The sequence below is a fragment of the Lissotriton vulgaris genome, chromosome 12 (assembly GCF_964263255.1).
Source record: "Lissotriton vulgaris chromosome 12, aLisVul1.2, whole genome shotgun sequence".
NCBI classification, from domain to species: domain Eukaryota; kingdom Metazoa; phylum Chordata; class Amphibia; order Caudata; family Salamandridae; genus Lissotriton; species Lissotriton vulgaris.
In genome coordinates this window covers 700,300,638-700,325,652 of record NC_141700.1, presented here as the reverse complement: position 1 = coordinate 700,325,652, position 25,015 = coordinate 700,300,638, and the positions used below count along the sequence as shown (strand labels likewise).

At 42.5% G+C, this 25,015-nt stretch overlaps 1 protein-coding gene across 1 annotated transcript in view; it reads right to left on the bottom strand.

Moving 5' to 3' along the window:
* The window catches only part of LOC147678032 (uncharacterized), a 156,868-nt gene that overhangs the window by 81,332 nt on the left and 50,521 nt on the right, over positions 1–25,015 (bottom strand). The window contains exon 5 of the mRNA XM_086945930.1: positions 21,282–21,340. Within this exon, the coding sequence (XP_086802056.1) occupies positions 21,282–21,340 (59 nt within the window). The remainder of the gene's footprint in view (positions 1–21,281; positions 21,341–25,015) is intronic.

The following is a 25,015-nucleotide window of genomic DNA, read 5'->3' as shown; positions in this document are numbered from 1 at the left end:
CCCCAATTCATCATCATTATGCTCTGAATAAGGATGTTTTGAATTATTTTTTAAAGTTTTCCTCAATCTGGGGAAACGTTTGGTGGGTGGATGGGGGAGAAATATATTCATGGTGTGAGTTGGTTAGAGTGATACTGGCAAGCGTCTCACGAAGTATAGTGAACAGTCCATGGAGAGCAGACAGGAATCCCTTAATGTGGGACGGAGAAATGATCTCTGGTGAGTATTGCAAAAGATTAGGTGCTCACCAGGAAGGACAAACGTACTGCCTATTATGTTGTAAGTGGTTCTCTGGGAGTGCATGTCTCACAGTTTCCAGGGGTAGGGGGCGGTTAGGGGGCTCTTGAGAATAAATGAAAGCTGGAGCGGGGCGGCGAATGGGCAGGAGGGGGGCGGGGCCGCAGGGAGGCAGTGGCGGGAAAGGAGGACAGGGGGCGGCTCAGCGGCGGCTGGGTCGCCCTGTGGAAACCGAATCAGAAACGAAGGCAGCAAAAGAAGGGTCAGCGAGGGCACAGCTGATGGAAAATGAGGCAAGTGAGGCAGTAGCAGGGGTGTGTGGGGGCGACCTCGCCTGGTTACAGGCTCAGCGGACGCCCCCACACACTAAGTACAATAAGTATAACATGCTGGTATGCAGTAATATTAAGAATCCCAAAGCAACAACGCCCCACCTCTTGCCAGACTACCCCTACGCCAGCCGTTGAGTGGCGTCACTGTGCTCCGGATCAAAGAATCATGTGACAAATGGGGGTGCGCAGCTCAAGAAGTCCAATAGCCATTACAGTAATGGGGTTACCCAAATGGTCCTGGACCTGGGTGTAGTATGGTACAGTAAACAATGGTCATTGTTTACTGTACCAAGAAGTCCAATAGGCCAGTGTAGATAGAAAAATAACTTCTTTGTTCAAAAATAATTCTTATAAAAATCATTGGGTTTAGACAATCCAGCCAACTCATTTCATTCCGATGTAGGGATCTTCCTCAGGGCAAACAAAATATCATGTGTAAGAGTACACTGCAAAAGGTATATCAGCAATAGCTGATAGAGCTTGTTGTTTTTAACATCGGTGACCATTCACAAAGAGCAATATACTCTTATGTAATCCTGTGTTAAGCAGGAACAACTTCCCCCAGGTATCAAGGAAGAGGGGGTCCGAATATGGTGAAGCAGCCCGCCGTACAGGATCGACGTCCAAATGTAAGCTGTCGTGATCACCCAGGACACTCCAAGGATGGAAGGTGCCTTGAGTCGATATGGCGAAAATGAGGCAAGGGTCAATTGGAGACTGCCTCTTATAGTTTCATCTAATCACCATTGAGCTGTCCCAAATAGGTAAATCTTCTCAAGGCATAGTGTATTGCACCATGACCCAAAAGTATAATAACTAGAAATGAGGAACTCCCCCACGCCGAGAAAAGATCCGTCCGTCTTCCTCATATGGGCCACCAATTTTAAAAACAACGAGTTCTATCAACTATTGCTAAACCCAATGATTTTTATAAGAATTATTTTTGAATGAAGAAGTTATTTTTCTATCTACACTGGCCTCTTGGACTTCTTGAGCTGTGCACCCCAGTTTTTCACAATATGCATTAATATTAATATGAGATGCTGAAAAATCGACCCCCCCCAGCTATTGCACAATATGAATTACCGGGGTTACTCAGATGGATCTGGAGGGTCCTTCTCTGGAGTCCAAGAAAAGGGGTCTGACACAAGAAGAAGATTAAGGGTGATATACCAGTTTGAGGGATTGCCACATAAAATAGAGAGACTCATGTCCCAAGGTACCAACATACTGGAGAGGGTGACTGAGAGAGGAAGCACTCGGCCAACAAGTCTGACAATGTAACCCATTTCCTGGCAGTTCGGTAGGCACACAGAGTGAGGCAAAGAGGGGCAGAGTCCGGGCACACCATGCATCAGGGGGCAGAAAAGAAGATGCTGCAGGAGAAATTATCCTCTACCATCGTCTCAAGTCTGAGGAGGTGATCTGGACTCATCTCTTTGCTGTGGTATTTTTCAGGAGAAGTGCTTCTTGTTGTCCGCCTACTTCTAAGACACCTTTTCCCAGCATGGATACTCCCCTTGCTCTCATCATCCTCCTGGTCTCTGAAGTCCGAAACCGGTGTAGGCACTGTCAATGAGGTGGGCCGTACATCCATGTGTAGCCTCAAGATCATCCCAAAAAGATTCCGAGTCCTCTGGCTCCTCATTTTCTGTTGTGTGGCTGTCGATCATAACATTCATTGTCACCGGTTCCAGTAGTCCAAATTGGATGTCCTTGCGAAGCAGCTGAGGGTGAAGTACTAGGCACCGTTTCCTTTTGGTATTAGTCTCTAGCAAGAGGTCAGCCGCAAAAAGTACTTGGTGGTCGCCAGACTACTAAGGGCCATGTCTCTTTCAAGTGGAGATAATGTGTCTAGCCTGTTGGCTAGAATGAGGCAGATCAGAATGTGTCGAGGGCAGACAACGGAGAGGTCAAGCTGGAACCTACAGAGGTAGGCATGGTAGAAGTCCAATGGGGGATCACATGGTAAGGAAGGCTACCAAGTTGTCATTCGCAAACTGCTCTGGTGTACCTGAAAGGCATCAAAATAACAAAAAGGGGGGAGTATAGAGGTTTTAGATAGAACCTACCTCCAGTAAGACTTTGTATAAACAACAAGATTCTATCCTATTTCTTTTTTAATTCATTTTCTTGCGATGTGTGAAATAGCTAGTTCCTAAGAATGTAAGGGAAAAGCACTAAGTGTTTTTAAAATACCCCTCACTCACTATGAATCCCATGGTGTCATGCTTCATCATAGGGGTCTTCCCGTCCCTCTACGGGGCGGGGTGTGCTTCGACCTACGACTACGCTGGAGCACTTGATTTTATGTGGATTGACTAAGTGTTGTGGGTTGTGAGAGTGGTAGGGAGGGTGCTAATTTACAAAAGATACAAGGTATTAAAAATTCCCTGGCTAGTGGAAAAAATAAACTTTATTCCTATCCCTAGCTGGAAACGTTAAAAAGGGGGGGGGGTAAGTTGGGGGTAAGTATTACTCCCTACTTGGTCGACATGTTTCGTAAGCAGTCCCCTTCTGCTTTACTCATCAGGACCTATTATTATCCCTACAACACTCTAGGATAATAATGTAATATATGTGGTATGCCTATCATTTCACGATGGCTGACCGCAAAAATAGGCTGGTCAGCTGACAAAAGAAGGGTTAACTAACCCCTTAAAAGATTTACCAAATTGGTACCTGTAAACGGAAAGAGGAGACAAAAAAACACAAAATGAACAACCAAGTGGTTGTTTGGTACAACACATCATCATAGTGTGGATTTAAAAATTATTTTTTAACTATAAGCCCAGTGATATTTAGTCACATTTTTTGGTGATATATTTTTCTGATACTGAGCTCAGTTTTTAGATCATGTCTGACTGCTAGTTTACACATTCCCGTCATTTTTTGTTTTTTCCTTGCGTATTTTTTCGCGACAACACATCAGCACACGATATAGTCTTTCTTTTAGCTTATACGATCACGTGATCGGCGACGACGTCCAATCAGGACGTCGTTTACGCCAAAACCAGGAAGTCTTTAACCACTACATGGAGAGAGCTTACTACACACAAACTCCGGAGGCGAGAGGGACGAAAGGAAAGGGACGCTACGCGTCTGACATGTATGTGACTCGACCAGTTCCTTGTTGTCAAGCCGGAAAGTACTCGTTAGAGTGCAGCATTGAGATATTGTTTTCTCTTTCTCAATAGCCTACATTTTCAAAAACTTCGGAAACGTTACGCACAACTCCACATTGGCATGTAAGTGAGGAACAGGTTCGTTCTTTTTTCTTTTTCTTTTGCACAAGCGACTTGAATTCACACCACCAAACAAACGGTACATAGGTTTTTTTACACGTGTTCACTGGGTTCACAATCACGATGCATGATTAGTTTTCTTCATGAACAGTAGTGATATCATGTTTATAGTATATTGTTTGAGAATATTCTTTTTGATTTCATAGCGATGCTCCCTGATGAAGGGCTACATGCCCGAAATGCATAGGAAATGAAGCAATCATGCCATATACTGATGACTAAATGAAAATTATTTCATGAATATTCAATTATGGAAAAGGAAACCAAATAATGAATTGAAAGTTTAAAACACACAAAGGGGTGATTTACTTTTTGAAAGGAATCATTGGGACCATACCAAGGCGATACAGGTGTGCATAAGGGGATGCAACTAATGTCCCATTAGGAGCACATAAGCTAGTGTTTTACTGACGTCCATGACAAGAGGCATTACCCTTATAGCACCCAGAATTTGCAAGACGAACTACACAATTTTGTTTAAACGATACCCAGGCTGTGCACCAGTCTTCGAATTTGTTCTTCTGACTGCTAGTTCTGCCATTACTTCAAATAATTTATTGAGGGTCATTGACGTTTAAGAAGTAGACAAAACATTTCATTCATGCACAACAAGCCTTGAAGTACTCGTAATTGCCATAGTAGATCCAATAGCTATGATTGTCAGTTAGAAATAATACATACACTTTCTCTTGACCGCCGGGATCCTTATTAAATTCTGTCACTGCGGGAAAAATCACAAATCGAGTTGGCTACCTTCGCAAAATGGGAAGCCAGAACTCATTTCTTAGTGCGATAGCCGGGGGGGGCGGGGGGGGGGTTAAAGACTTGGCTAGAGTCTGACTTATGTGAACAATGGTAATCCCTCACCCGTCCAATATCTCCGTGCTGCTCCGTGGTCTGTCGGAAGCATACTGAGGCTTCGGTATTTATCTGTTGCCTAATTGGAAAAACTGCCTGCCGGCTTATCGCGATGAGGTGCACCTGTGCATTAATTGGTAGGAACTGGGAGGGTCGCTTGTATGATAACACTTCCTTAGTTGGAAAAGACTGAACCGACAACAAAAATGGGCGCTTCTCGCGGCACTGTTAAATCGTGGAAGAAACACCACTTCCTGTTTCTTCGCATGCTATGTCAGTTTCCCAGAATGGGTTTTTGTGTCAGCCTACTTAGACTCAATATTCATTGTAAGTTCATTAAATTAAGTTTGCAGTGTTAATTGTGAACCCTTGGGGCTCGCGTGTTTGTGAACACTTCATTTAGTTGATGTAATGATGGGTGCACACGCCTGGTGCACTAGGACCTGCCCGAGGGAGAACGAGGGCGGGCGGATAGGGAGGAGCCAGGGACTAGGGACGGCAGTTAGCCGATGTCCCAGGACGAAGAAGGAAGTACAATAAAGAAGCTCCTGCATAACACCCTGTGTCCTTGTATATGTACCAGAAGGACACTACATCTGGCGTCGAAGGTGGGATAAGGAACCTGTGGTGTGAGGAGAGCAGCTAACTCTGCCCCTGGAAGCTCAGCCGTTGTGCAAGTATCCAGGATCGTGGGGCCGGTCACCGCGTAATAGCGGAGCCACGGCGCGAGCGTCCTCGCACGCTGGGAGCCCACCCCAGCTGTCCGGAGGTGTGTTAGGAGTGTCCACTTGCCCGGAGCTCACCCCGCTACACCGTGTGTGTGTGTGGCACTGGGGGTTAGAGCGAGAAATTTTGTCTCCGGCGATATATAAAAAAAAGAAATGAAGGCTGCCTCACCTGATGCTCCCCCGACGACGACCGTCTGAGAGGGTGAGTGAGGTCTGCTGGCTGGCACCAACGATCGAAGAAAGTGAAAGCATTGTGTCTCTGGCTGTAGAAGGCCAAATCTCGTTGTACACGAGATTCTCGCAGCGGCCATAATGGAGTCAGGCGTGTCGTCCAATCCCCTGTCAGGGATCTTCGGCGGCTATCTTGGGGTCAGGCAGAGACCCCGAAAGTCATCAAGCACTGGTAAATGCACGGTGCACAAAAGAAACAAGCATTGGTGAGTGCAAGAAAAAAGTAAACAAGCATTGGTGAGTGCAAGAAGAAAATAAACAAGCATTGGCGAGTGCAAGAAGAAAAGTAAACAAGCATTGGCGAGTGCAAGACGAAAAGTAAACAAGCACTGGCGAGTGCAAGAAACAAGTAAACAAGCGTTGGCGAGTGCAAGAGGAAAAGAAACAAGCATTTGGGGAGTGCAAGAAGAAAAGTAAACAAGCCCTGGCGAGTGCAAGAAGAAAAGTAAACAAGCCCTGGCGAGTGCAAGAAGAAAATAAACAAGCATTGGCGAGTGCAAGAAGAAAAGTAAACAAGCACTGGCGAGTGCAAGAAGAAAAGTAAACAAGCATTAGAAAAGTAAACAAGCATTGGTGAGTGCAAGAAGAAAATAAACAAGCATTGGCGAGTGCAAGAAACAAGTAAACAAGCATTGGCAAGTGCAACCAAAGAACCGACAGAATGGACTCTTGTCAATACGTGTTGGATTAACGGGATCACGCGATGCCTGACCCCGGTCCCATGGGTGTATTGGTAGTATCATTCTTGCGCCCTCCGGAGCCCCATCACTCTTGAATCTGGTGGGGGTATGGGCCTGCGGTGGCAAGAATGGCTAGAAGATTTCACGGACTTCATGAAAGGGTCCCAAGTAACTGATGCTGGACAGAAATTGATTGCTCTCAGGAATCTGGTAGGCAAAGAAGTTGGACAGATCATAAAAGAGTTGCCTGCAGAGTCCGCTGCTTCATACGCCACTGTCTGTGAAGCACTCAACCGCAAGTTCTTGCACAAAAGGAATGTTGATTATGAGCGAAATACATTCAACCTGGCATCACAAGAGAAAGGTGAGCAAATGAGTATATTCATCACACGTCTGAGACGCTTAGCAAGACATTGTGACTTTGATAAGTTCTCCACGGAGGATGCCCTCCGACTGAGAATTATAGAAGGTTGTCTGTCAGAGCCTTTGAGACAGACACTGCTCAAGAAAATGATCCCGCTAGATGAGATTAAGGAAATGACAAGAATTGATGATCAAGCTGACGAGCATGGGAAGAAGATGGAGGCCGGGAGAAGTGAGAAACGTGAGCAGGCGTTCAGGATGCAGTCTTGACAAGTGCAGGGACGATCTCCACCACAAGCGCGCTCCTCCAGATCCAAAAAGCAGTACCACCCTTCAAGTCGTCAGCGCAGAAGCACGAGACGGACCAAGAAAAGATCAGAACGACAACTAAAGTGCTACCGATGCGGCTACGATTTCCCACATGCAGACGCATGCCCAGCACTAGGTCAACGATGCCGGAAGTGTGGTAGAGACAACCATTTCGAAAGCATGTGTGGGACCTCCCACAAGGATGATCAATGAGAACCCACCAGACAATATCGTCCCTCAAGCAGTCGTCACCATATCAGAGCAGTACAGGATAGACGAGACTCATCTACTGGGTCGTCACAATCCAGCTGTCACTCCTGCCGAACACATCGATCTCGACGGTCATCATCAAGAGGGTCAAGATCCTTATCACCCATTTCGCAAGACCGAGGCGAGTACATATGTTTTGCAGCGGATCCTGATCGTCTAAAGGAATATCCACGGCTAGACATCAGAATTGGTTCCCATCACGCAAAGTTTGTGCTGGACAGTGGGGCGCCGCTAAACTATCTACCTGTAGTGGAATATCAAAGAATGGGGACACCTCCCAAATTGATCAACGCCCACGTGCGAGTATATACGTGGATGTCAAAGAAACCACTCCCCTGTCTTGGGAAGTTCGCGACCGATCTATCATATCAAGATCGCACCATCCAAGCCTACATCCACGGCATTGATGGGCCTGAGGCGGACGGCTTACTAAGCCTGCCCACTGCAGAACGACTAAAGTTGGTGGACATACTATACAAAGGGGATGACAAACCAGACATTACTCATGAGTTCCCTAAGCTTTTCCAAGGTCTCGGGAAGATGAGAAACTGCCAAATTAGACTTCACATCAACGAGCAAATCACACCAGTGGCGCAACACCACCGGAAAATCCTGTTTCATCTACAGGAAGCCGTGGAGAAGGAGCTCCAAGACTTACTCGAGGCTGACATCATAGAGAGAACTGATGGACCAATACCCTGGGTCTCCCCGGTTGTAGTGGTTCCAAAAAAATGAGAGACAGACCGAGTCCGTCTATGTGTGGACATGAGAGCGCCTAACACCGCGATAGAGAGGGAGAGTCACCCAGGCCCCCACATCAGTGACATGATCACGTCACTCAATGGGGCTAAAATATTTTCAAAATTGGACCTCAACAAAGGATACCATCAGCTTTTTTGATACATATGACCCTTGGTGGTCAAACTGAAGGATTTTCACCTTGGGTTCTCCAGTAGCCCATTCATAATAAATGGTCAAGTAGGTGAAGTTAGCTGTATCCAAAACGAAAATTCTTTATTAGCATTTTTTGATTATTTCAGTTTTATAAAGCAATTTATCAAATGTTTTGCTGCCAAGTACCTGCTCAGCAGAGAGTTCATTAGAACAAGTCAGTCCTGCATGGGGAATTCCAGCCACAAATATTCTGATAACCTAAAGTCATTTCAGGTCCTGAACTTCCCATATTTTGAAACCAACTTATTGACAGTTCCTACTCAGATTAAATTGCCACTGGACCTACATATACCAGTCCATATTGTTAATCCCTACCCTTAAATTGGGTCCTACTCTACTACTACCTGTTCTAGTCCCGGCACATCAAATCTAAATCTATGTCCTACCTTAGTTAGGTGTGATTTTATGTTCCCATATAAATAAAAGCATTGTCTTGGTAATAAGTTCAGATTCTATTCACAGTGTTTCTTGTATTTGCCCTCCCATTTCTCCTGAGAATGCCTATAATCTGGGGCAATGCTATAATATAGGCCAAATGGTACCAATTAAACTGCATCCTTCTAATCATGCATCCAAGTTTGGTCCATCACATTTCTGCCCTTTTCAAGAAATCTAAAGAGTAATAAAGAGTATTATGTTGGACCAGTGTAAAACCAGATCTCCTTCAGAATTCCAGTACTTCTTTCCGTTTTGTATCACTATGTTGCCTCACAAGGTTTTTCCATCTTTTTCATACCCATTGTTGTGCAATAGGTGTATTATTTTTTAGAGTTTTTTGTATGTTAAGAATGCTGATTTTCCTTTACCAGTGGCTCCCCCAAAATTCTACTTCCTAACAGGGGCCCTTCTGGGTATGCAATATCTCAGTGTAAGCTTCAAATGTAAATATGTAAACATAACCCAGCAATTTGTTATTTAGCTGTTCAAATGACTTCAGTCCCCCCTATCCTAGACATGTCTAACAGATGCCATTTTGGCACCCCTTAAAATTCCTAACGCTTGGCAGTAGTTCACTATATTACACAATGTCAGAATGGTCGAGGCCCTTCTCCTTGCTTGCTAGAATGCCCTCTCTTGATTTCATAGGTCTTTCCATTTTCGTACTTCCCCGGCATATAATGATATGAAATCCTCTTCATCCTATTGCATGCATTTCATCCATAAGAGATAGCTCCCTCTAGAACGAAATGTCCAATCATTAAGTCCAATAGTATTTACATACTTCAGGCAGTGATATACCCCATCATTCACAGTTATGAATAGGAGTTCCAAGTGCTTTTACAAAATTCTTATTAGGAATAGTGTAACCTTCCGACAGGCGATACATCGGCAGAAGCAGCTCATGGAATTCTAGAAATCTTATTAATTAAACCGATACCCTTAACTGTGTATTCAAACACCATGGGCCAGATGTAGGTAAATACTAGTTACCTATTCTTAAATACCGAATTTTACTGATTCGGTATCTAAGAATAGGTAAATAGTATGTAGGTAATTTTTCGATAAATTTTACTGAATCTGTAATCTCATTCATTCCTATGGGCCTGGAGGCCCATAGGAATGAATGAGAATTACCGATTCTGTAAATACCGAATCGGTAATAGGGGGTAGACCTACAAGGGTGGTAGGGTGTCACATTGACACCCTGCTGCACCCCTGTATAAGGGCATGTATGTCTGCCACACGGCACTGTTAAAAAAGCACAAAAATGTTTTTTTAACGGTTTTCGTTATTTACCACCAACTTGTAGTTGGCGGTAAATAACGAATCCTTACAAGTGAAAAGCACTCCCTTGAGTGCTTCCTACATTAGGGATTCCATAATTTACCGAATCGGTATTTAAGAATTCAGTAATTTACCGATTCCTTAAATTGCTGGTTCGGTAAATTACCGAATCCTTAAATTAGGCCCCTACATCCCAAATGCCTAATACTGGTCGGTAACGGCCGAAATTCGGTAATTTCAGCCGTTACCGACCGGTATTAGGCTTCCTACATCTGGCCCCAAATGTTAAAACTTGAATTCTACATGTTTACGTCTAAAACAGCTTTTTTAAATGACTTATTAATACATTGCATCATGTAATTTTATGTCAAATTTTTTATTGCAATGGTTTTTAGGTCTCGCCTGCCGATGCGCTTGCGCATTCGAGCTGGCGAGAGATTAAGGGGCTTATCCAGAGTTTAACCAGACTGGCGATTTGATGCAGTGCGTGTGCGCTTTTAGCTCAATGCGCAAGCGCAATGAGTTCAAATGCGCGTGCACAGGATCAAATCGTCAGCTTGGTGCCGCCAGCAGCTCTTCCCGCTCCGCCCCCTGCTGCATCAAAGGCTTTGCGCTCTGCCTCAGCCCAGCCATTCTCCTCCCCTAATTGCCCCCTGCTGCATCAAAGGCTTTTTCACGGCCGGCCGGCCGTGCTTTCAGTTTCACGGCTGCCAGGCCGTGTCTCCTTTTTTTTTTAAACAAATTTAGCACCGTCTGTATTTTATTCTCATTCAATCTCCCATCATTGTATCTCGCTCCCTGCTTCCTTCACTGTCTGCCTTCTTCCGTCTTCCCTCTCCTCTCGTTTCCTTCACTTTCTCCCCTCTCTGTTTCTATCTTCCGTCTCTCTCGCTCGCCGTCACTCTTCCTTTTCTGTCACTCTTACTTCCTGTCTACTCCCTCTCGGGGCCTCGCTCCCTCTATGTCACCCCGTCTCTCCATGCCACGGTCTCCTGCTGTCTGCCTCTCCCTTTCTCTCCATGTTAATATCACCCTCGGGGAGGCCTTAAAGGACCCTGTGACTGACTCGAGTTAAACTTAAGTTATTCTTACACACATACATGGCTTGATTTATGAGTAAAAGGAATTCACAAAAAGTGTATTTGCAGTTGGTAAATCATTTTACTCATGTCTAATATCAAACCTCGATCCTGTACTTTGGCACATTAGAAAATACCACCCAGGGGGTGGAGAGTGGTAGTTCTAAAGCGTAGTTTGCCTCGGAAGAACGTGAACACCTACAACCAAGTGAGCTTGTGAATCCTCACAAACTCCTATCCGACTCCTTTCCTCCTGGAAATAGTCAAGATTTAATCCGGTCCAGAGCGGGAGTAATTATCTATCAGTGGTGGGAAGAGGAAGTAAACGCCTCCAAATACACGGAGTTGTAGGTAAAGGGTTTACTCTGCTGGAGAAAAATATTTTCCCAGTGATTGAATGATGCCATTGTACAAATGTTATGGCATTTAAATGGGCCTAATAGTATATCAGGTATGATTATGCCAGCGGAAATACCAACACGGATGTGCAGTCAGGAATTCTCAAAACATTTCCTGAATATGCATGTAAACCAGAAACTTGCGCAGCTTTAGATATGTAGCATCGATATTCAAAAGTCATACATTTGTACCCGGGCAAACTCGTAGACAGGCAGGTGCTATTTTAGACACACTTTTGTGGATCATGGACATTGTTTTTACCACATGTGAGTATCACCCCCTGTTGTGCACTGCAGTTTACATATGTTGGTTTAATTGACGGAGCAGAATATTTTTTCGTTGACAAATGAGCGTGAAAGGCAGACAATCCTGCTTTCAGTCAGTCAGAAGCCTCACGATGCTGTCACCTGCATGTTAGTTTTTTGATTTTTTTCTGAGCAGCCACTACATGCGACTGGCTCTGCCCAGCCCAGCTAACCTTTAGGGGAACCTCCTGTCAGGAAACGTCTTGTTCTGTTTAGCATTTGCCTTTTGCAATCATTGGCCAAGAAAGCAAATGTTCTTACTGTAACTTTTAACTATCGCAACTCAAAGGTTTTGTATTTGCAGTAGGCTCTGAGATAGATGCGATATATACACTCTCACTCTCACTCTCACTCTCACTCTTACTCTCACTCTCACTCACTCTCACCCTCACTCACCCTCACTCTCACTCTCACCCTCACTCTCACTCTCACTCTCACTCACCCTCACTCACCCTCACACACCCTCACACACCCTCACCAGCATAGCATAACAAAACAAAACATAGATTAACAATACACAGCATAGCATAACAACAAAAAAGCATAGGATAGCAAAGCATAGGATAACAAAACAAAGCATAGGATAACAAAACAAAGCATAGGATAACAAAACAAAGCATAGGATAACAAAACAAAGCATAGCAAAACAAAACATAGCATAGCAAAACACAACAAAGCATAGCATAACAAAATATAACAAAACATAGCATAACATAACACAACATAGCATAACATAACAAAACATAGCATAACAAAACATAGCATTACATAACACAGCATAGCTTAACAAAACACAACAAAACATAGCATAGCACAACAAAACACAACAAAACATAGCGTAGCATAACAAAACACAACAAAACATAGTGTAGCATAACAGATCAAAGCATAGGATAGCAAAACAAAACATAGCATAGCATAACAAAACATAGCATAACAAAACACAACACAGCATAACAAAACATAGCAAAATACAACAAAACATAGCATAGCTTAACAAAACACAACAAAACATAGCATAGCAAAACATATAATAGCATAGCAAAGCATAGCATACAAAACACAACAAAGCATAGCATAGCAAAACATAACAGCAAAACAAAGCATAGCATAATAAAACACAACATAGCATAGCAAAGCATAGAATAGCAAAACATAGCATAGCATAACAAAACATAGCATAGCATAACAAAACACAGCATAGCATAGCATAGCATAACAAATCAAAAGCATAGGATAGCAAAACATAGTGTAGCATAACAAAACAAAACATAGGAACTTTTATTTAAGTATTAATTAATTAAAACATTTAAAACCATTGTTATTTGTAATATCAATACATGTAAGTCACGTAAATACAACACATATTGCATTACAAATGCTATCTGTGTCACATTTGCGAAAGTTATAACTATTGGCATTGTAAATGACAAAGCTATTAATTTCGCTATTTTCAAAACCAACACAAATAAAAACATTGTCATTTACAAGACAAATAACTCAAACTTTCCAATTGCGAGACCTATTGCATTTCCAATGCTTTTTAGTAACTTAGCAAATCTTTAATATACCTAACCTTAAAACTCCCATCCCAAATCGAGGTAAGTACTACTCTCTGGTCTGTCAAAGAATTCACTGGGACCTGGAGTGCTATTTTTGCAGCGCATACTGAAATTTTGGCAACATTAACAATTTATAAAGTGCAGCTCTCCCCACTGCTGACAACAGCAATATTTTCCAATTATGAATCTAATTTCTAAACTAATATAATGTGCTTTTTGCACATTATTATACATGCAACCAATCTTGTCCTTTACCACACAAATGTCCAAATATTAAGCTGTGATTTGAAGACATTGAATATAACTAGTTTTATGACTACTGAATGCTTCAGGCCTGTTACATGTATAAGTATGCTGCTGGTACATAGGGGAATTCTATCACCTCACAAGTGGTCCCTATGAATGACTTATCACAGCATCTCTACTTATTTAATAGGCTTATTTCCCCAGCACCTGTGAAAAGACCAAGTATGGCGGGGATAAGGGACAGCTCAAACTTGTGCACAAACTTTGGCAAAAGGACCACTTTGCTCTTAAACCTAACATTATTTCCTCCTCAAAGCCATTGATGTTGCACTTGAGATTTAACTACCTAGGATAGCAGTAATTAACATCACAAAGTCATCTCAAGGAGCGTGCACTATTGCACTACTTTCTATTAACACGTGCCATTCCTTCTCTTTAGCCACATTAGAATATCCTTTTTTGCTGTTTCTCCTTTCCTCTTACTTTGGGCCTGAATTCGATCCTTGCAGGCGGGGTACACCAACACAACAGTGACGGATATCCTGCCAGCGGAAATATAAATCCCATAGGCTTATATCACCATGCGTGAGCCACGGTGCTCGTGTGCTCATGACGAGCTGAGCTCTTCATGACCGTTGGAACGCTCACACGCGGGGCTAATTCCCCCGCTGTGCTGAGTGTTCCACACAAACTGGTGTGGCCGTGACGAGCTCAGCTCGTCATGAGCACACGAGCTGACTTCGTCACGAGCACTGGGGCGCTGTGTGTGCCCCCCACCCCCTAGCACAGCGGGGGAATTACCCCAGCTGCGAAGGGGTTAAGGGATCTATATTTTGTCGACTGGGATATCCATCGCCATTGTATTGAAGTAACCCCTCCACCAAGATATAAATCAGGCCTTTTGATTTTATAGCTCCCATAGCAACCCTTTGAGTTGATAAATACTACAGCATTTCCTATTGCTTTAATTTCCACACATCTAACACCCACCCCTTCTGCCTTCCTCCCCAGCAGATATTCTAAAGTTGTTTCTACTAGAGTATCATCCGAAACACACTCTTAAATCTATGTTTCATAGATGCCAATCAATAACCCAGTTTAGAGAAGGAACTGGGCACGCTATAGCAACAAGAGAAGTGCTCTGTATAATCATTGGATGTTTCCTAGATACCTTTTTGAAAATGCTTTTCGGTTTGTGTGAGAAATCAGGACGTATTTGAAGAGTCTCCCCAATTTTTGCTCTCATTTTGACCACTAGGTGCTAGTTTTCTGACTCCGAAGGTGCCATGTGCTCTGCTAACCAGAACCAGGGCCTTTGCTCTGATTAAAAGTACATGGTTAGGTATAATTATACATTAGCAATGACAGATCCCTGTAAGTCCCTAGTATATAATAAGGCAAGGGGGGATTCAAACTATCTATAAGTTACATAATAGGGCAGGGAGGTTTAGAGGCCCGGTAGAATTCCTGCACTAGAGTGTCACTGCTGTGCTGCCTGCTGTAATTTTAAAATCCAGCCCTGCAGACTGCTTTTCAATTTTAACTATATACAGATTCAATTTTAAAATTAAAGGTACTGCCAAAGTATTAAATTACCTTATTTTTTACATATATAAGTCACCCCTAAGATCTCCCCTAGGTGCCCGAGGGGTAGAGTGCCTTGTAACTTTAATCAGACCCCGGTGAGGGAAAAACTGCCAATTCTGTTTTGTACATAGGCTAACAGTGAAATATTTAATTTACATATAAATATTGACAGGAGCCACCTAAAATATACTTCAAGGTATCTAATTAATAGGTAAGATACATCAAACAACTTGCCACTGCTTGATAATATCTGTTGGGAAGAGTCGGTCTTTGTCCCTTGGCCGGACCATGCTCTGTTATCCCCCATTTGGACGCCTCCTGACCAAAATTATCTGGTCAGAATAACCAGGAAACTGAGTCGGATTTGGTCTAGACTCTCTCTTGATGACTGGGTAACAAACCTGAATAAGTCTCCTCCACCCTTTTGTGATAATCCCTTATTGGCCAATGCATCTTTTAATAGATGGTTAGAGTCCTCCTTAGATCTCACTCTGCCTAAAACAGATTTTTGCCACTGCATTAGCTCCAATAAAAAAGCCTGGTACTCCCTTGAATTAAAACTGCTCAAACAAACCTGCAAGCAGTCTGAAAGAAAATGGAGGAAAAACATGTCTGAGGTCAATAAGAGCAAATACAGATTGGCAGTGCGGACCTATAAGAATAAAATAAAAATCACACAATCGTCTTATTATCAAGATAAGATTGCCTCGTAAGGTCGCGGCTACGTGTTATGGTCTGCTCAGACTCCTAAGGAAGGTCCTGGCCCTTCTTCCTCCCGAGGCCAGACGCCTCCTAGTCCAGACACTTATTTTATCAAGTTTGGACTATGCAAATGCGGTTTATCTGGGTGCACCTCAGGGAACCACCAAAATCTTACAGACGGTTCAGAACTGCGAGGCCCGACTTCTTATGGATGTACCTAGACGTAGCTCTGCTAAGGCGGCACTGCGACTACTACACTGGCTGCCGGTGCAGGAAAGGGTCTGGTTCAGGGCCATGTGTATGGTCCATAAGTCAACCACTGATAACGGCCCGGCCCTCCTGCGCCCTATGTTTCATCACCATCAGATCACACGATCTCTCAGATTAAATCACAAAACATTTCTGATAGTCCCTAGGGTCAAACGGACACGCATGGGTGACCGACGTTTTTCATTTCATGCAGCGAAATTTTGGAATCAGCTCCCTGACTCTATTCCGCTGGAATCAAACCATTTTGCCTTCAGGAAATGGTTGAAGACCTTTCTTTTCCGTTGAGTGGTGAATACTTGTTTGCTCTTTAAAGCGCTGGGATGCCTCCGGATACAAGCTTGTATTCATTCATTCATTCACTGCTAGATTTATGATAACTATTATGGAAAATAAGTGACTAAACTTTATTTTCAGTGCGTCAAAATCCAGATTTCTAGCTGCCCACTCTTGATTGGCCAGCCTTTCTGAGGCTGAGCAAGAGCTGCTTGATGAGGTGTGAAGTGTCCAGTCAGAGTAGACAAAAGATTTTCTGTGGGTGGAGAACTTTAGATGCAGAAGCCAACAGGCAGGAAGAGGGTGGCGGACTGGTCAAAGTGAGAATGGCAATCTGGGACCAGCACAAGCTGACCCCAAAATCCAGCACACCCAGTCACACAGGAGCCTCAGTAATTCGATTAGTCAGGGGGTTGGAAGGGGTGTATTGATAAAACATAGCCACACTAGTGGGTTGGATTACCCAGATCTAACCCTAAAGAGAGGCTTTCTCCATGTTGGATCTTTGGAAAATGGTGCTTTCTGTGATAAGAATATGCCACACTTTGGAGGGAGTGCCCATTCACCTAGGTGGCTTCCTACATCTCATTGGTCAGGAGTGCGACCCTCCCCCTGTTTGATGCCTAGAAACTGTGAAAATATATGGAAGAACTGCATTGCAACTCAGATCTGGTGCCTGAAACGACAGGGAGAAGAAGGACTGCCCTACTGGAACCCTGGCCTGCACCCCCGAAAGAATTGCACTCTGAAAGACTGCACCTGCTGCACACTTGGAACTACAGTCCTAAGGACTTTGCCTTACTTCAAGAAGCAATAAGGAGTGGATTGCTGCCTTTTCTACTCCAGTGTTCCTATGCAACCCTGTTCCAGATGTAGGATTGTTTTGGGAGAGAACTTCTGTCCATTGCAGCTCTCTTGGGCCAGGTTTCAGCCGTGCTTTCCTCTACAGTGCCAATTATTGGTTCAACTTAGCCCTGAGGGACACAGTTTTTGATGCTTAGCCATTTCTCAATGTTTGCCATCATTTGCCTTTGTAATTGTAGGAGATAATCTGCACCACACACATAGATGTTAAATTTTAATTCTGAATGTATGTGGAGAAGGACGGATTGAAAAGCATTGGCAAGAAAGCGACACCTAGTGGGCACCACACTGACCTGTGAACAGGCTTGCATTCAGTCATTCATAGTCACTTAGACTGTCTCCGATGAAGGTGAAAAACGTTAATGATTAGGTGATGTCCAGTGCTGTTTTACTGATTCTGGCCAGTAGACTAAGATTTTCCCAGATACTTAATGCTGCCAAAAGATCCGGCAATGTTTGCTATGGTTAGCAAGGTATCTGAGAATGAGAATCAGACCATTTCAGTTTGTGAAGTTAACAGATGCCTGGCTAGAGGGAGTCAAGGATATGTGCTGGTCTGGAGAGGCTTGTATCCGGATGATCCACCCTCTCTGATTTAGGAAAGAAGAACAGTAATGTGACTTGTGTAAATTTGGGAGAGTGGTTTCATTTTGACTTTTTTGAAGATAATCATAACCCAATATAGAAGGTGTTGAGGAAGGTTGTTTGACCAATGCCTCCTTTTTGGCTTTGAATAAATGAGTGAAAACAATTCGGAATTTTTAGCGGTCTCACAGCAGAACACTGGTGTGGCGGCCCGCTGCGAGACCTCCAAAGTCGTAGTAGGGACCTTAGTCTGTGCAACAGTAGGGAAAGCGTTGGACTTCAGGGGGTGAGATTTACTATTCCCACTCCAGTCTGAGCATCAGTAGGGAAGGCATTGGATTACAGAAAGGTTAAATTTACCATTCCCACTCCAGTCTGTGCAACTGTAAGGAAAATGTTAGACTTGGAGGAGTTACATTTACTATTCCCACTCCAGTATGTGCAACAGTTGGGAAAGCGTCAGACTTTGAAAGAGTTAAATTTACCATTCCCACTCCAGTCTAAACAACAGAGTACACTATTCCACTTCAAACACATGACATATTTGAATAACCCTATTAATTTAGAAAAAAATGTTAGACTGTAAATATAAACATTATTACTTAACATTAAGTGTGTACAACAATTATCCAATTTTCAAAATTACAAACAATGAAATAATTTTTATTTTAAAATTATGGTTATTTAATTACTAACTAATAACTTTCCACCCTATACTCCAACAAACGTAGCAACCGACACCTAAAATATAGTGAACATAAATAAGCATAACATAATTTACATAACTGAAAATCAGTTATATAATGAAAAAATAATATATAGCTGTTAATTATTACTCTATTAACTTCCCACCCTACAAACCAGCAGCCCACACCTAATATATAACTAAAATATATAATTATTACACAATGTATAAAATTACTAATCAATTACATATTTAATTATTATTTACCTAACTTCCCACCCTGTACTCCTACAAGCCTAGCAACCCACAACAAAAATTTAACTGAAATAAATAATAAATAATGTACATAATGAATAATCAATTCAATAATTAATAATAAATGAATTGATTGTTAAGTAAATATTGCCATAACTTCCCATCCTATATCCCTACAAACTCAGCAGACGGCACCTCAAATAAAACTATAATATATGATTATTACACAATTTACATATTTTATAATGAAGTAAATAATTAATAATAAATAATAAATTATAAATTAATTGTTAATTATTACCATATTTACTTCCAACTCCATACCCCTATAAACATAGCAACCCACACCTAACATATGTATAATGAATCAATATTACATAATATACATAATAAATATTAATACAGATCACATACTTACTAAAAAAGTATTAATTAATTAATAATTAATTTTTACTTAATTAACTTCCCACCCATTTCCCTTAAAACATAACAACGTGCTACAACACTATATATTACTAATAACATATTAACAATGAAATTGAAAGATCCAAAATCCGTTAAAATTACAAACGGTATTTTAAAAAATTAATAAAAATAAAAAAACAATGCTAACTCATAAAATGAATATAAAACGTAGTCCATGAAATTAATTTAAAAAAATATATTTACAACAGTATTATTGAAAACGATATTTAAAACAATGATATTCTTAACAAGCATATTACTTACCTGAAAAAACGATATTCTTGACAACAATATTTCTGCATCATAAAACTTTTGTTTCATATTTGTTTCCGATATTTGCAACTCTATATTTTGTCCAAATACTGTTGTATTCAAACATACTGCACTGTCAGTAGGCTCTGCAGTCTATGAATTATTTGCTGTTACACCTTTACACAAAATATACAGAGGGCAGTACTCCCCGATTATATAAACTTCTATATGCACATTCACCGAGGGTTGACCAGTAGTAAACTACTGATAAACCAAGAATAATCTTAGATCACCAACACTCTGCAGTAGCTACAAAGCGACATGTGCTGCACCACACAAAACTCATATACGAATAATAAATAAATAATTTTCTGCTATTTTGGACGTGTGCTTTACGCATTTTATGCATTAAAATGGGGACCTTTTGCGTTAAATGTTATAATTTTAGAGAACTCTAACACAAAAAACATAACAGGAGTGCCTGATTTTATGGACTTGAACTGTGAAAATTGCATTATTTTAACCTTTTTCCCCACGTTAAAGAGTGATTTTCAGACTGCACATGTCAGAAAGGGCAAGAGCACTTCTTGCTTATTCTGTTTTCAAGCTATCATGTCTATTATAATGCACTAAGGGCCTGATTATGTGTTTAGGTGTTATGTAACGCACCTGATATATGATGATACCACAGGGTTCTTTATCAGATGTGACAAATAATGCCTATTACGAGTCTGCAGAGAATAACACGAGGACTTGGTTTTTATCGCACCAAAATCCGCATGATACAGCAAATAGCGTATGCTCTTCCCCTGTTAAATAGCGGCAGGTTTGGCCTGGAGAAATGCAACAAAAGCGGAGTTAATTAACATATACGATAATTATCGGTTGTGTTAAATACCTTCAAACTCATAATTGCAACGAATGTGTAAACAGGGGTTAACGAATGCGCCACAATTAACTGACCCGGTCGTAATCAGGCTCAAACTGGGAGAAACATTGGGTTAAATGTATGCACTTTACACTCTGCAAGCATATACAAACAGGTACTCAGACCGTCCTGGGCCCGCGCAACTAATCATGGTAAGGCACGAGAGGCCATATTATCAAGGTGAAGTATCGCCGCTTTTTCAGCGAATTGTGCCGAGAAAGCAGCGATACTTCTAGCGCCCTATCAACAAGGGCATGCTAACGCCTGCCTCAGCCTCATACCGCCCCACTTTGCATGTCAGCGAGAAACATCGCTAATGACATGCAAAGTGGGCGTTCTCACGTCCAACCACATGTAAAATGTGGTTGGAGGTGGTAACACCCTATTATCAAGGCAGGCGTTGGGAGAAAGAGACCTGAGATAAACTCGTTTATCGCAGGTCTCCCAACGCCTGCTTTGATCAGGTGTTAGGCATTGATAACATGGGGGTGTGGATCATAAAGCTGAATCCAACCCCCCCATATTATCAAGGCACACATTAGCGCGTGACAACAAAGCTAATGTTCACTATTGCCGACTATTGCCGGATTTAATATCGCCTACGTGTTGCGCGTTGATAATTACGCGCTATCACGGCGATAAAATCAGGCGATAAAATCCGACAATAGCCGGCGATAGGGAAATGTGCGATGTGCGTTTTTTAACGCACATCTTGATAATATGCCCCCTTGTGCTCAGGCTTTGAGCTGGGTAGGGGTCTCACTCTGGAATTGTAGCTCTGCTGAAAAAGAATGGCTGCACTTCACTAGCAGACTCAGAGAGCTGTCCTCACCTTATAGAAATGATTGTCACACTATCATATCCAGGTACAGACTCATACACGATATTCATCTGAGAAAAAAAGAAAAGAGTTCAGGTGATGACAGCGGAATGCATGGCTAAACAACCTAATAACATGGATGAACGAATGAGAGAGTGAACTAATGAACAAACACATGAATGAATGGATGGATGGATGAATGAATGAATGATTGAATGAATGAATGAATGAAAAATTAACAAAGTAAATAATTTGTTCATATTAAGGAACAAATCCGTAAGTAGAGTTGTAAAGTAATAAAGGGACACAATATGTGAAAGAATGATTTAATTAATTAATTTGTATCCATATTATGTACAATTCCAATACAGACATGGTGCTTAACCTGTAGTATCGGACAACACGTACTCAGGTAATCCCCACCAGTTTAGAAAATGATTCAGATTCAGAAATGCTTTATTCGATTTAAACGAAGTATAAAATCATAAAAGCTTCACAATACAAATACACGTTCCAAAAAACACTTAATCACCATCCAATAAAACCAGTTAATTTAGAAAAAAGGCTTAAATTAGTACATCGACGATATAAAGCAATTCATAATATATACACTAATTATCTAAGTTAGATCATCAATCAGTTAACATCATTCATTTCCGTTTCTTCAAAATACTTTTTAAGAAGCCAATCATGACCATAATACATTTCTCAATCCCTAATTGCAATACGCTGGTCTACATTGTCGCCAATGGCCCTATCTCAAATATTGTCTAATCCACCTTCTACGTTCAGCTTTGTAATATTTACAAAATAGGATCAGATGGAAAGTAGATTGTGTCGACAAATTGTCACAGGTACAGAGTGCCAAGTTCCGTGACCAGTCGTTTCTTAGGGGAAAGGTTACCAGGCGGAAGAATAGCTCAAACCTAAACCGCGTTAATATAAAACGGTCAAAGCCCACAGTGCAGATGGATAAATAGGGTTGAATCCACTGGCATATCAGGGTCCCTTGGTGTTGGATGACTGAGCGTTTCAAGAGTTCACCTGAACTTCTCAATATTTCAAAGTGACTCATACATAATTTTTTCAAATCTTTCCTTGAAATTCCAAAATTATTAACTGGGTTACTATATAGCTCTGGTCTTTGCAAATCAGAGAGAGTATTCTTAACATACATTAACCAAGGAATACATTTAACATTATCAAGGGCCATCTCATCCTTTATGATGTACCGGTTTAGGGCCTCTTTAGGATGGAGGATTTTCCGCATCCTCCGGGCCGGTGGAAGCCACCGCCGGCCCGGAGGATGCGGAAAATCCTCTGCGGACCCACCAAAGACCCACCGCCACATTAGGATGGCTGGTGGGTCCTGGTTACCGTCCGCAGCTTTTCCACCGCGGTTGGCTTACAACCACGGCGGAAAAGCACTAATATGGTGACGGTGTCTCTCAGACACCGTCAGCCAGATTAGGATGGGCTCTGAAACATGCTTTTCCGCGGCGGCTTTTCCGCCGTGGAAAATCATGTGTAACTTCACTGCGGGGGCCCGTTGCGGGCCCCCTAGGTGAAGGGGGGGTGCACATGGGGGGTACCTATGGTACCCCCCTGCATTTGTATGCAGAAAGCGGCAGGCACCGCGCGGTGCCTGCCACTTTCTACATACAAATGCAATGCGTGCATTTTTAACATTGCTGCGGGTGCAGCTTAAAGCCGCACCCGCCGCAATGTTAAAAATAGAGAATGTGACCGCCAGGGTGGCGGTCACATCCCAATTGCACAGGAGGGAACTCCGCAGCCCATGCGGAGGTTCCCTCCTACTCTATGGTGGCGGACGGACTCATGTCCGTCCGCCATCATAATGTGCCCCTATGTCCCAAAGCTTCCGTCGTCCATACCCTATGCCAGAGTAATATTGGCTGGAGTTTAATAAGATCAGAAATGTGTTCCAGACCTAACTCTGCATGGCAGTTAAATGTTGCCACACCCTGAGGCAGTGCTAATAAATATTTTAAGAAGCAGTTTTCGACTATTTGAATAGTCTGTGCATTCTGGATCCCCCAGATACCAGCCCCATATAGGGCAATACTCCTACATTTAGCCTTATAGATTTTTAGAAGGATTTCCGGTGGTCTTTTGCCCAGCTGTTTAGCGAAATTCATGAGGGCCGCTATAGAACGTTTAAATAGCAGCGCCCTGGTCTTTATGGCTGCCCCCCACAGGCCTGAACCGTCAAGCAATACCCCCAGGTAGGTGAAGGATTTTGTACATTCAATTGTGAGGCCATCCACCTTAATTTCCTTATGTTCGGCCCGCCCCTTCCCACACACCATCATGAATCATTTCTTTGCATTGATTTTCAGCCCTCTTGACCCCATGAAATGATTATATTTTTCGAATGCCCTTTTAGCACCTATCTTTTTTCGGGCCATAAGCACTGCGTCGTCCGCATAAAGGAGTGAGACAGCCTGTCTCTTGCCAAATCTTGGGGAGTCAATGGTGCTGGCCTCCAGATCCCCCTCCAATGCGTTGTTGTAGATGGAGAATAGGAATGGGGCCAGCACACAGCCCTGTCTCACCCCCTTCTCAATGCAGAAGGGCCCAGTGCATTCTCCCTTAGTCCCAAATCGCACCCTTGCTGTAACCCCAGAATACAGCTGGCGAAGAAATGATACTATGGCTGGTTCCACTCCTATTTCTTCAAGGGTTTGCCATAACTTCGCATGATCCACACAGTCAAAGGAGGCTGTGAGATCAACGAAGATGGCATATAAGCGTTCTTTCTTCGCCCGTGTGTATTTCCCTTGGATGATTACAAAATTGAGGACCTGTTCCACCGTACCCATCCCTTCCCTAAAACCATATTGAACGGGGCTCAGGATGTTGTTATCTTCTGTCCATATATGGAGTTTATTTAGGACCACCCTACCTGCTAGCTTCATAAGGGAGTCCAATAGGGAAATTGGCCTATAATTGGAAGGGCTCTCTCTATCCCCCTTTTTATGTATCGGTATAATCACCGACTCAGTCCAGGTTTTAATAAATCCTACAGCACAGCATGCCTGCAGGACACACATGCATATTGGGGCCCACAAATCCGGAGTCAGCTTAAAAACGTCATTCGGTATTCCGTCCGGGCCCGGAGACTTATTTTCTTTACTACTATTTATTGCCACCAGAACTTCATCAAGGTGAATTTCTAGGTCTATCGGTGAGTGGGCCAAAATTGGTGCATCGGTTTCAATAGTAGTACACAGACTTTCCCCCTCCCTTTTGTAAACATTGGAGAAGAAGTTGATCCATGTCCCTTCGTCAATGGCAACCTCTATTGTTGCCTTATCCTCCCTCATGAAGTAAGGTGCTTTTACTGCTTGCCAGAACAGTTTAGGGTTTCTGCTTTTAGAGGCCTGGAGCAGATTTAGCCATGCTTTCTCTTTGAGCTCCCTTTTCCGCTGAGACCTTGCTAGGTTATACACCCTTCTACAATTCCTTATTAATTCAAGATCTCTAGTTTTAGTACTAAGCGCAGCTTTTAATTGGGTATATGCCTTTGTACATTTGGTATCAAACCAGTGGACTTAATACGCTTATTACTAGGTTTGGTGAGGGTGTCCTGTATTATCGCAGTGATACCTCCAAAGGCATCCAATATTTCTTTATGGGAGGCCTTTTCATCTAGACAGACCTGAATGTGTGACCAAGCATTGACAATAATCCCCTTATTTGTTTCCACTGGATCTAACGCGCTC